Source organism: Bison bison, unplaced genomic scaffold (assembly GCF_000754665.1).
Source record: "Bison bison bison isolate TAMUID 2011002044 unplaced genomic scaffold, Bison_UMD1.0 scf7180017864270, whole genome shotgun sequence".
Taxonomy (NCBI): domain Eukaryota; kingdom Metazoa; phylum Chordata; class Mammalia; order Artiodactyla; family Bovidae; genus Bison; species Bison bison.
The window spans coordinates 7,460,893-7,472,100 of record NW_011494842.1 but is presented as its reverse complement, the minus strand read 5'-3'; the positions used below and the strand labels follow the sequence as shown (position 1 = coordinate 7,472,100).

At 57.4% G+C, this 11,208-nt stretch overlaps 1 protein-coding gene across 1 annotated transcript in view; it reads right to left on the bottom strand.

Annotated features, from left to right (window-relative positions):
- PPARD (peroxisome proliferator-activated receptor delta) overlaps positions 1-11,208 on the bottom strand; it is a 110,751-nt gene that overhangs the window by 30,540 nt on the left and 69,003 nt on the right. Inside the window, exons 3-4 of the mRNA XM_010848725.1 lie at positions 8,449-8,679; positions 1-59 (exon numbers count right to left, since the gene is read on the bottom strand). Of these exons, the coding sequence (XP_010847027.1) occupies positions 1-59; positions 8,449-8,578 (189 nt within the window). The 5' untranslated portion in view covers positions 8,579-8,679. The remainder of the gene's footprint in view (positions 60-8,448; positions 8,680-11,208) is intronic.

Sequence of the window (11,208 nt, the reverse complement as noted above, 5' to 3'; positions counted from 1 at the left end):
GAGGTCTGCAGACACACAACACGGGGCGAGGTCTGCAGACACATAACACGGGGTGAGGTCTGCGGACACACAACACGGGGCGAGGTCTGCAGACACACAACATGGGGTGAGGTCTGCAGACACAACACAAGGTGAGGTCTGTGGACACACAACACAAGGTGAGGTCTGCGGACACACAGCACGGGGCGAGGTCTGCAGATACACACACAGTGGCTCCACCTCCTGCCAGGCCTAGGGACCTGGGGAGGTGACCAGAGCCCTTGAGGGAGCATAGGTGGTGAGAAGACACCTATGAATCACAATCTTGGCTCAGCCACTTAAGGGCTATGTGACCTCTGGGAGTCAACCTTTCCGAGGTTCAGTCTCTTCACCTAGAATGTGGGGTTAATGACAGCTTCTCTGGGAGGAGGGTGAATGTGTCCAAAGCCTTTCCCCCAGACCTGACACCCTGAAGGTATTCCAGAAATTCTGCTCACTATCTGGCCGAGTCTGAGCCTGCCTGGGCAGACTCACCACTGGTGGAGAGAGGGCATGGGGGATGGCTGTGTTTTGGGAGGAGGGCAGCAAGAGGGAAAAAGCAGACAGATTCTCTTAGACTGTCCTTAGGAAGTGGCTCCCTGGTTTACAAGGCTCCACGGGGTGGGCCCATGGGGGACAGTGTGCGGCATGGTTTGCGGGGGCTTCAGAAGTGCCCCCACCCCAGAAGTCTGATTCCTGCATGGACTCCAGAGATGCTGTGAAGAGTCTCTCAAGAAGCTCAAGCTCATTCCCACAAAATTTCTTGCTTGACTGAGCAGAAAAAGCAGAAGTCTCAGTTACGCTGACCGGGCAGCAGGCTGAACTTCCTTGAGTGTTTTCCTATTACTAATAAAGGCAAAGACGTCTGAGCCCCGGATTGAGAGTTTCAGTGAGGAAAGCAGTTGGCCACGGGGGGCTTTGGGGTATTAGTGCTGCCGGCTGACTCACTAAGGAGGGCTGGGGCCCTTCTCCTGAACGCCTCCTCGGACGCTCAGAAAAGAGCCCTCCCCGGCAAGGGGGTCTGACTGAGCCCCAGCACAACGCTACTTTGTGATGCCACGGGTAGCCCGTCTCCTCTGCCAGGCTAGCCTGACAGCCTGCCATCCTCTGCCTTCTTCCCTGATGAATGCGCACCCTCCTCAGAGGCAGGGGCCAAATTCCCAGAGCAGAGGAGCTGGGAGCAGACGGTGCTGCAGGGAGACCCCAGCCATGGTGGTCAGCCCAGACGTAACGTGTTCCGGGCTGCCTTCTGCCCTCTCTACAGTACGGTCACTCTGCACAAGATCTTGACTCCTGCGACTTTCCTGGTGGTTAAGAATCTGCCTTTCAGTGCAGAGGATATGAGTTCAATCCCCGGCCGGGGAACTAAGACCCCACATGCCGCGGGGCAACTAAAGCGGGGTGCTGCAACCACTGAGCCCGAGAGCCACAATTAGAGAGACAGCCCAAGGGCGGCCATGAGGACCCTGCATGCCGCCACTGGACTTGATGCGCCAAACAAACAGGGCTCCCCAGGTGGGCCAGTGGTAAAGAAATCTGCCTGCCAGTGCAGCAGACGCAGGAGACACAGGTTCAATTCCTGGGTCGGGAAGATCCTGGGAGAAGGAAACGGCAGCCTGTAGCAGCTGCTTGCCTCCCGGCTGTGAGGGTAGGGGTGACACAGCCCCTGCTTCCTGAAAAGCTGGGCCGGTCACAGAGGCCAGGCGCTCCACAGGCTGCAGCTGTGCCGCTCAGCCTGAGGACAGGGGTGCTCACTTCGGGGGGCGGGTGGCCTGGGGGAGGCAGCCCTTCCGGTCTCAGGGACCCTTGAGTGCACTCAGAGTTGGGCGCCCCCGTCAGGACATAAGGGCCACAGGGCAGGGCCTCCGTCTGCCGGGGCGCTGCTGCTGGACGTAGGGCAGGTGCCCCGCGACTCTGGACTGAGGGTCCTCCAGCCGCCTGGGTGCCTGGGCCTCAGTGCCCTCTGGCTGGAGGGGCTGGGCAGGACCCGCCACTCCTGGAGGGCATGGGATTCACGTCACCAGCTGCTGGGAGAAAAACGAGACAACACGTGACGAGGCTCTGTGGAGACCTGCGCAGATGCGGCAGGGAGGGTTTCCGGCACTTCCTCCCGATCTGTGTGGTCTGTGTGCGTGTTCGCTTTCTGGCACTTCTTGTAAACGGTGTTGCTTTTGTGGTTTGCACGTCTGCCTCCCCTGCTAGCCTCGGCACGTCTCTACTCACATTCTCTTTGGATCTCGAAGGCCACCTCCTGCACCGAACCTGGGTTCACAGTGACCTATCACCCCAGGCTGTTCCCACCTCCCCATGAAGAGGGGTGCTTCCTTGTCCCCGCTGTGGCCCTGGAGGGCTGGCAGGCGTCTGGTCACTTGGTTGCTGCTGGCACTGCTTGTGGCAATGTCACCCTCTCTCTTCACTCAACAGACATTTGCTGTGCACCTGCTGAGCACAGAGCTGAAGTTGGACCCTGCCCTCAATCAGCGGAGGTGAGGAAACCAGGACCCAAGGCAGCGAGCGGCAAGGCTGGCTGGCGGCGGGGCAGGCAGCGAGGTGCAGGCCTGCAGGGGAGCTGCTGCTGGGCGAGGGGGTCAGGGAACGTGACCGCTCCCCTCTCTGGGCTCAAAGGTCAGGGCTTCGGACGACCCCCAACTTGGTTCCAGGTTCTCAGAAGCAGCAGGCCTGGTGTCGGGGGTGAGAATGGACTCAAGAGCCCTATGGGCAGCTCAGGTCAGGGTCCAAGGCTCAGACCTAAGCTCTGTGCCCTGGGCCTGTCCCCTCTGCAAATGGAGTTGACAGCAGCGTCTGTCTAGAGTCATGGTGAGGAGCATAGGAGTTAACAGAGAAGCTCCTGGACCTTGGCGGTGCTGTGTAAATCCGCTTCCGTGAGGATGGGACTTAAGGTTCTGCAGTTCTCAAGCCTGTGCCCACATGGCAGGGGCCAGGCCTTCTCCTTCCTCTGGCTGCTGGCTCCTCTTCTCCACGGCTTCACAGAAACCAAGACAGAGGTGGAGGGTCTTCTGCTTGTGAGGCTGGGAGAGCTCTGAACGAGACTGGGCACCCCTACTCCGCCTGCCCTGCTCAGCCTGGAAGAAGCCAAGGTGCCAAGCCCTTGTACCAGCGACGCAGGCAATCTCTGGACGGCAGGGAGAGGCCCTAGTGAGTATCCCAGGGGTGGCAGGGAGCACTCAGGAGAGCTGCAAACTGGACTGGGGAGAGACAGGCACAGGGTAGCGCCAGTGCCCCGGTACGTCTGCTCCCCGCCAGGTGGTGGGAGGCCACGGGGAGGCACGGAGGCCTGGGGCAGGAGTGATGGGACAGCGCCAGCCCCCAGACCCTGCCGGTTTGAGGGGGTAAGAGAACACGAGGAGCTGACACACGGCAGAAGGGGCCGGGGAGCTGAGGGGCGGGGATGCACGGAGTGCACGTATCCTGCAGGGGAGGTCTTGCTGTGGGGAACCGGTGTGTTGGGGTATTCCTGGCACCTCATGGTGAGCTTTCCAAAGACAAAGGTTCTGTTTCTTCCCTATTCACCACCTGGCTTAAAAGTTTATTCTCCAATCGTCACCATATCCTACCCAAAAGTGATAATGGCAGAGTGTTCCCCACTCAAGGGACCCACTTCTGAAGGCTCCTTGCCCACCCGTGATCTCCCAGTGGGAGAATCCCAGGGAGAGAGGAGCCTCACGAACCACAGTCCATGGGGTCACAAAAGAGCTGGCAGGACTGAGCAATTGAGCATGAACATCATTTCAAACCACCCTGGGAGGCAGTAACTGCCACCATTTAAAGATGAGGGGACCGAGGCCCAGGAAGTTACAGGTTTTGTCCAAGGTCACCTGTGCAGTACATGGCAGGACTGGGATTGGACCCTGAATCCAAGAACCCCTGCAAGGCCTGCGTGTTTGAGGCAACAACACCCTCTGTCAGTGCACGCCCAGTGTGTCAGGACAGCCACTGGACGCTTCACACATCAGCCTCACGTGACCCATGCATCAACCCTTCAAGCAGGTCTTCTTCAAGACTCTTTCATAGATGAGGAAACAGGCTCAGAAGGCTAGGTGACGCGCTGACAGTGGCTAATTCTGTGTCAGCTCAGCCAGGCTAGGTACCCATGAAATCAAGTTTTTGGTCAAATCCAGTCTAACATGTTACTGTGAAGGTATTTTTTGATATGACTGATATTTAAATCAGGACTCCCCACATGTGAGAGGCCCCTGCCGGTCAGCTGAGGGCCTTAGGAAAACGAGATCAAGGCCTCCGCAAGGCAGAAGGAATGCTGCCTGCAGGCTGCTTCTGACTCGAGTGCCATCATCACTGCCCCCAGGCCTCCAGCCTGCTGGCCTGCCTGCAGAATTTCAAGTTGCCAGTCGTCATAATTACATGATCCAATTCCTTAAAATAAATCTCTCTCTCTACACACACACACACACACACACACATACACACACACTCGCTCTTGGTTCTTTCTCCACAGAACCCTAACACTGTGGCAGACTAAGAATTATAGCTCAGAACCCCCAGGGCTGAGCTCTGACCCCCTGCACTGGATGACCACCCAAACCTACGTGTGCGTGCGTGTGTGTACTTGTGTTCATAACTACTAATCAATAGTTTGTGACTAGGATCAGTGAGGAGATGAGTCACTGCCGAGTGTATTACTGGAGTGTTTGGACTCAGCATAAGCAGTAGCCCCATCGCGCAGAGAGTGAAGTATCAGTTGCACCATCTCTGATTACAAGTTCAGCAAACAGACACGACTGACCTTACTCACGTCATCGCTCCCCCTGCCTGCCTATCTAGTCTCCATCGCTGGAGGCATGCTGTTGTTAGAGCTGGAAGGGCGGCCCAGAGGGAACAGCCCTGTCTATTTACTTTGCTGGCAGAGCCCCCACAGCAAACAGCTTCTGAAGACAGGGCCAGTTCTGTGGAACTCTGGGGCTGGGTGACCCGGCAGTCTCTTGTTCGCCTGGCCTGTGGGCTCCTCAGAGCAGGTACCCAGCCGTGCCCTCCCCTGGATGGCCAGCCCCTGCGGACCCCCGTCAGGCACTGCTGAGTGAGAGGAAGTGCCGAGGCCAGGAGGAAGGACACTCTTGTCTCCCCCAGTCCCGCGCGGAGACCCCTGACCTCCCCCTTGGGCGTGACTGGGAGGTTTCGTCACTGCCGCCAGAGGGGAGGGGGCGGGAGAGGTGGGTGAGGGCTGGCTCAGCGCCCCCGCCGGCGGAGGACTCAGGCACGCAAGCGTCCTCGCTGCTGAGTGCTCACGTGAGGCCCGTCCTGCCCACCTCCTGGAAGCGGGGGTGCTTGGCAGATGCTGAGCTCAGTACAGAGGTGCACAGCATCAGCGCAGAATCTCTGGGGGGGTCAGAGGGAGCCAAACTATGCGGCCTGCCTGCTGTTTCAGGGCTTGAGACGGCGCCTCATCTTCTTGGGTCCCTGAGGGGACTCCAGAGGCCAAAGTCACAGACTCATGGGAGGAACAGGGAACCGGCAGGTGCTGGCACACCCGAGGCTGGTCACATGCCACCGTGACTCCTCACCTGCCAGCCCTTGAGATGGGCAGGATTTCTGGCCGCACCACGCAGCGTCCCCGACCAGGGATTGAACCTGGGCCACTATGGTGAAAGCCAGAAATTCTGACCACGAGGCCACCAGGGAAGTTCCAGGACGCAGCCTTAAAGGGTGAAGAGACTGAGACTGGAGAGGTGAGGCCCTCTCCAGAGGCCCACGGTCCAGACTGGTAGATCTGGGGCTCCTGCCCTGGGTGCTGGGATCCCTGACACAAGAAGCTCTGTTCCCTGGGCCCCTCACCTGCTGGCTGCTTTGTTTTTTTTTTTAAGAAAACAACAACTAGTTTATTTCACCCTTTTAAAGAAAGCGATTCATTTGCTTTTTAAGTTTTATGAGACTGCTGCAGGCTTGCTGGGAAAAACATATAAGGGCACACATGTGGCGCGTGACAGACCCCGCCCCCCCCACCCCGCCGCCACAATCCTACCCCTCCGAGCAGCCCCCAGTCCTCTGGTTGTTCTCTTCCAGTGCCTTCCGAGGTACATGAGGATTTTTAAACAGTGGGATCCTCAAGCAGTTGGGAGCTTACTTCCCTGTCAGTGTATACAGACCCACCTCAGTCTTCCTACTGACCGCGCGGCACCCCACTGCACGGCTCTCCCACAGTTTACATAACCAGCTCCCCACACATGGGCGCTTTCCAATTTTCTGCTATCATGAACGCCGTGGCTGTGGATGAGTGTGGAAATATCTGTGCACCCTGAGCAAGTATTTACACTGGATACACTGGCTAAAAGAGAAGCCGCAGGAGCGAAGCAGCACACGCTCAGAAGTGCTGGCCTGCACCGCCAAGACACCCTCCCTGCCTTGGGGGCTGCAAGGCCAGCCCGGTCCTCGCCACCAAACTCACACGCCACCAAACTCACACGCTGAATAACATCTCATCTGAAGAGTCCGTCTTGGCTGTCTAGTAGACTGAGAAATGTTTCTTCTTTTCTGGCCATTTGTCTGTCTGTCCTACTGTCAACTGCCTGCTCCCGCTTTTCTGGTGGGAGGCTTGCCTTGTAGAATTTTATATACTATGGCTTTCACTTGAGTGATTAGGTTAAACAATCCCCTCCTGTTTCAATTACTGAACAAGTAGGTCTTTCTACTACCAAGTCATCCATTTATTGATACACGGAATCTACTAAACGCCACATCGTACAGAGCACTGTGAGACCGGCTGGGCAAATTCTGCCTCAGACACCTCCCTGTGTGCCCGGAAGCCCACCAGCTCCCCAAGACTCCATCACCTCACTTGCCTCGCCTGCTTCTGCACCGGCTACTGCACGCTGCTCTGCATGTGGACAGGCTACCACTTGGGGATACGGTCCCCCAAGGTGTGCAGGAACCACGGGACCAGACACCACGCTGGTAACTTCTCCGTGCCCAGGGAGGGTGTGGGCCAGGTAGGCCGTGAGGCCACCGACCCGAGGCCCTCTCTTCCCCTCTCTCCCCCCTGGTGTCGTTGGTGACAGCTCTCACTCCTTCTTCGCCCCCAGTGGCTCCCCTCTGCCTCCTAACCCTCCGGGCCTGTCTCCAGTTCAGACAGCGTGGGCCGTTAGCTCTGCAGGACGGACAGCTGCAGGTTTAGCCAGTCCTCTCTTCTGAGGAAGGTTGTTCTGCAAAGCCATCCCAGGTACCAGCCACCCAGCAGGGAGCAGGTGACCCTGGGGGTGGGGGGACACCCTCTCTCGGAGCCTGAAGTCACAGCAGCGTACTTCCCTCATGCCTGGGTGTCTGGTGGGACCGGAGGGACTGGATGATGGCTCTCCAGTTGCCCTGCCCCACCCTGTGCCCCGAGGAGGAGGAACCTCTGCAAAAGCCGGGCTCCTGCTGTGCAGGTTCAGAGCAGTGTGACCCAGGGATCCAGGCCTCTTGTAGCTGAGTCTCGGGGGGCCAGTCCGACCTCAACAGCCCCCATCTGCCCTGCCTCAACTCCAGACCCCATCCGCCTCCTTCTCCCCATGCAGACCCAGGGGGCCAGAGCCATCTCTGTGGGGCCAGCCTGCTCCTCTGCCCACGTCACCACTTGCAGTCGGAATCCCCTTCAGCTGAAACCAGGAGCAAGGTCGGGATGCCCCTCTGGGCAGCACATCCTCTACTGACCCAGAGCTCCCTCTGCGGGAAGGGAGCAAGGATCAGTGAATGTAGCAGCACTCGGGTGGAGGGGGCGGGAGAGAGCTGGGGTGAGGTGGCGAGGGAAGGGGCGGCATCAGCAGCAGGGAGAGCCAGGGGTTGAGAGGGGGCATCCGGGAGACCTTAGCGGTGGACCCAACATCACAGCGATGAGAGGAGGAGGATGACGGAGCGGCACAAGGTACCAGAGGAAGGCGTCTGCACTGATGCTGGCAGAAGACACCGGGGAACCAACAAGTGAGGCAAGAGAAGCTAAAATCTGCCTGGCTGCACAAAAGTACTATTAATTCCGGTCATTCTCACTAACTGCTTAGCATCTGCCAAATTACAAAGCACCCTGACGACGTGTCACTAGCACCAGATGAACTGAGTTGTGTATTCTGTCTAATCCTAATCATCACACATACAGGTGATCTTTCTGGATGATGCTGATACACGTTTGTGCTGGGCCCCTTGTAGTATGAGAGGTGGAATATCAACAGCACACGCATTACAAACGCTAACTCGTTCAATTCCCACAAAAGCCTGCTTGTACACCTGCTATAACTCATGTTCTACAGGAAGAAGGGAGACAACTCGCCCAAGATCCTGCAGCTGATGAGCAGCAGAGCCAGGGTGTGGCCCCGGGCTGCCTGGCTCCGGCCCTTAGCCACCCTGCTCCCCTGCCCCCCACGATGACACTGTTTGCGGCGGGCCAGGCTCCCCGTCCTGACTCTGTCTGCGTCCCCGGCCCCTCCTCACCTGTGTAGCTGCTGGAAGGAAGTGAGTGCTCTGGTCCCCCGTTGAGCTCTGGGGCTCCTTCTGCCTTTGCCGCTTCCTCTTTCTCCTCCTCTGGCCGGGCCTCAGGGGCTTCCTCCGGGGGCTGCTCCATGGCTGACTTCCCCTGGGCGCCACGCCTGCAGGCCCGGTCATAGCTCTGGCATCATCTGGGTCTGAACGCAGATGGATCTCTACAGGGCAGTTCCCGTCAGCCTGGATGAAAGGGAAGACAGGAAGAGGTTGGGGAAGATGAGAGGGTGACAGAGTGGGAATGGGTGGGGAGAGGAGCCCCCACCCGGGAGGGGCACGTCCTGCTGCCCCTGCTGGGGCCGGAGGGCCTCAGGTCTGCAGTGAGCCAGTCTCCACTCCTGGCATCACGGGTCACTGCGCCTCCACCCTTTGCCCACCTGGCTCTTACAGCAGGTTTGTGGGCTTCAGAGCAGTCTCTGTGAGCCAGGTGTGGCGGGCGACAAGCCCCCGTGAATCCTTCCCCAAGCCCTGCTCTTTGAGCCTCCTGAGCCTGCAGGAGCCACATGGGAACGGCCCGAGGGCCTTTGTCAAATTCTCCACCCCCTGCTGGAGGTCCTCATATGCATCCGGCCCCCCAACCCCCATCCTGTCCCCACCAGGCCCGAGAATTATCTCTCTCCTAAGCACCCGGCTTGAAGGCAGTGGATCCCACCCTTCCTGACTCTGGGAGAAGGAAAAAGACATGCTCCCTGCCCACTAGGCTGGCAGCTGACAGGTCTGCAACCAGACCGTCAGCACAGAGCCACCGGGCAAGGGGCGATGCACACTGTCCCGGAATCTGGTGACCCCCATATGTCAGCCTGGAGGAGGCAGTTCCAACCCTCAACCAGTCTTGTCCACAAATCACATATAAGCGAGGGGGAGTGAGGCCACGAGATGTGGGGAGAGTCTGGCAGGGAACGCCTCTCGGGGATACAGCCTGAGAAGAGACGCGGAGGCGGCACACTGAGGGAACCCTGCTGGCAGGGCGAGGGGCGCCATAGGAGAGAGGGCTTGAAGGGATGGCTGGGAGGGCGGGCTGAATCCCGGCATGCGCGCTTCACGCCACAGGGCGCGGGACTAGACCCTCCCGTGGCGGTGCAGACCCGGGAAACTAACGGCAGGAGAGACCTGGCTCAGAGAAATTCAAGGACCTTTGGGACCGCACCCTAGATGTCCCAGGCAGCTCAAACTCAACCAATCCAAACAGAAGCCACATTCTGGCCCCGAGCTGGCCCTTCCCTCCTCTGGTAATCCCTACCTCTGTGACCCAGACGCCCACCGCCCACCTATCAAAGCCGGAAAGTGGGAGCCACTCGAGACTCACCTCTCTCACCCTGTTCTAGACTTGCAAACTTGGCTATACTGGAATCACTGGGGAGCTATCCTCATAGATTCTCATTCGACTGGTTTGGGAGCGGCTTGGCATCAGGACTTTTAATTCCCCTGGGGATCGTAATGCACAGCCAAGCTTGAGAAACCCTGTGCTACAGTAAAGCAACTTCCAGTTGGCGGTAAATCGTTTCCTCTTAATCACTGCTTCCCACCAGGCCTTCATCTTCCCTTGTGTGGACTGACACAATGACCTCTTAAATTGGTCTCCCAAAGGCAGCTTGGAAATTCAGTGCCAGACTCTAAGCGCCCAGGAGCTAGGAATCTGGAGTTGCGTGTGTGGGTGCAGTCACTGACAGGATAGCTGCAGGACGGAGTTCAGCTCACTGAAGACTGACGTGCCGCAGGAGAACGGGTGCCAGAGTGGGGACGAGGCGGCGGCCAGACACGGAGATGCTCGGGATGGACGAGTGGCAGGGACAAGGGGGAGGGTAGTCAACCATGTCAAATGCTGCAGAGTTTAAGGGTGATAAAGAGATATACGGCCACTGAATTTGGTGACTGTGAGGTTATCTCTGACCTTGTTATACAAATTTCAACCAAGTGGGTGGGACAGAAAGCAGGGCTCCGAAGAGTAAGTGGCAGCAAGTAAGCTGGGACAGTGAAGGAGACTTACTGTTAAATGATTATATCAGGGGAAAAAATGGTAAGAGGATGTAGCTTGGAAAACTAGCAAAGCCAAGAGAAGGTTTTTTGGAATAGAGGAGACTCGAGTAAGCTGTGGCTGAAGGAGAGGTCTTCTGAGAAAGACAGTCTGAAGAGTTAAGGGGGAAGCCGGGGCAGAATGACTGATGGGAGGGGAATAACTCAAAGGCACAGGATGAGGAAAACACGAAAAGCTGCAGCACTGTCTGTGTGGAGGGGTGCTAAAGCTCACAGGGAATGGCCACACTTTTTAGTTAACCTGAGTATAAGGCATAGTTGTCTACTGAGAGTAAAAGATAGGACTTGAAGAAAGCAAAGAGGCTGGATGCTACTGCTAAGTCACTTCAGTCGTGTCCGACTCTGTGTGACCCCAGAGACGGCAGCCCATCAGGCTCCCCTGTCCCTGGGTGGAGGTAGGGAATTAACTGGAGAGAAATAAAAAGAATTACATAGAAAGGCTATGGTAAATAAACCACCGAGGCACTGGCACAAGAACAGATAATCACTGAAAGAGAATATACAAAGTCCATAAACAGATACAAACGCATACCGGACAGGACTTTAATGTTATAAAGATGGCACTACAGGGAGAGACAGATGGAGAGAGTAACTCTGAAACAATACATTACCATGTGTGACACAGACAGCCAGTGGGGGTTTGCTGTATAACATGGGGAGCTCAAACTGTGACAACCT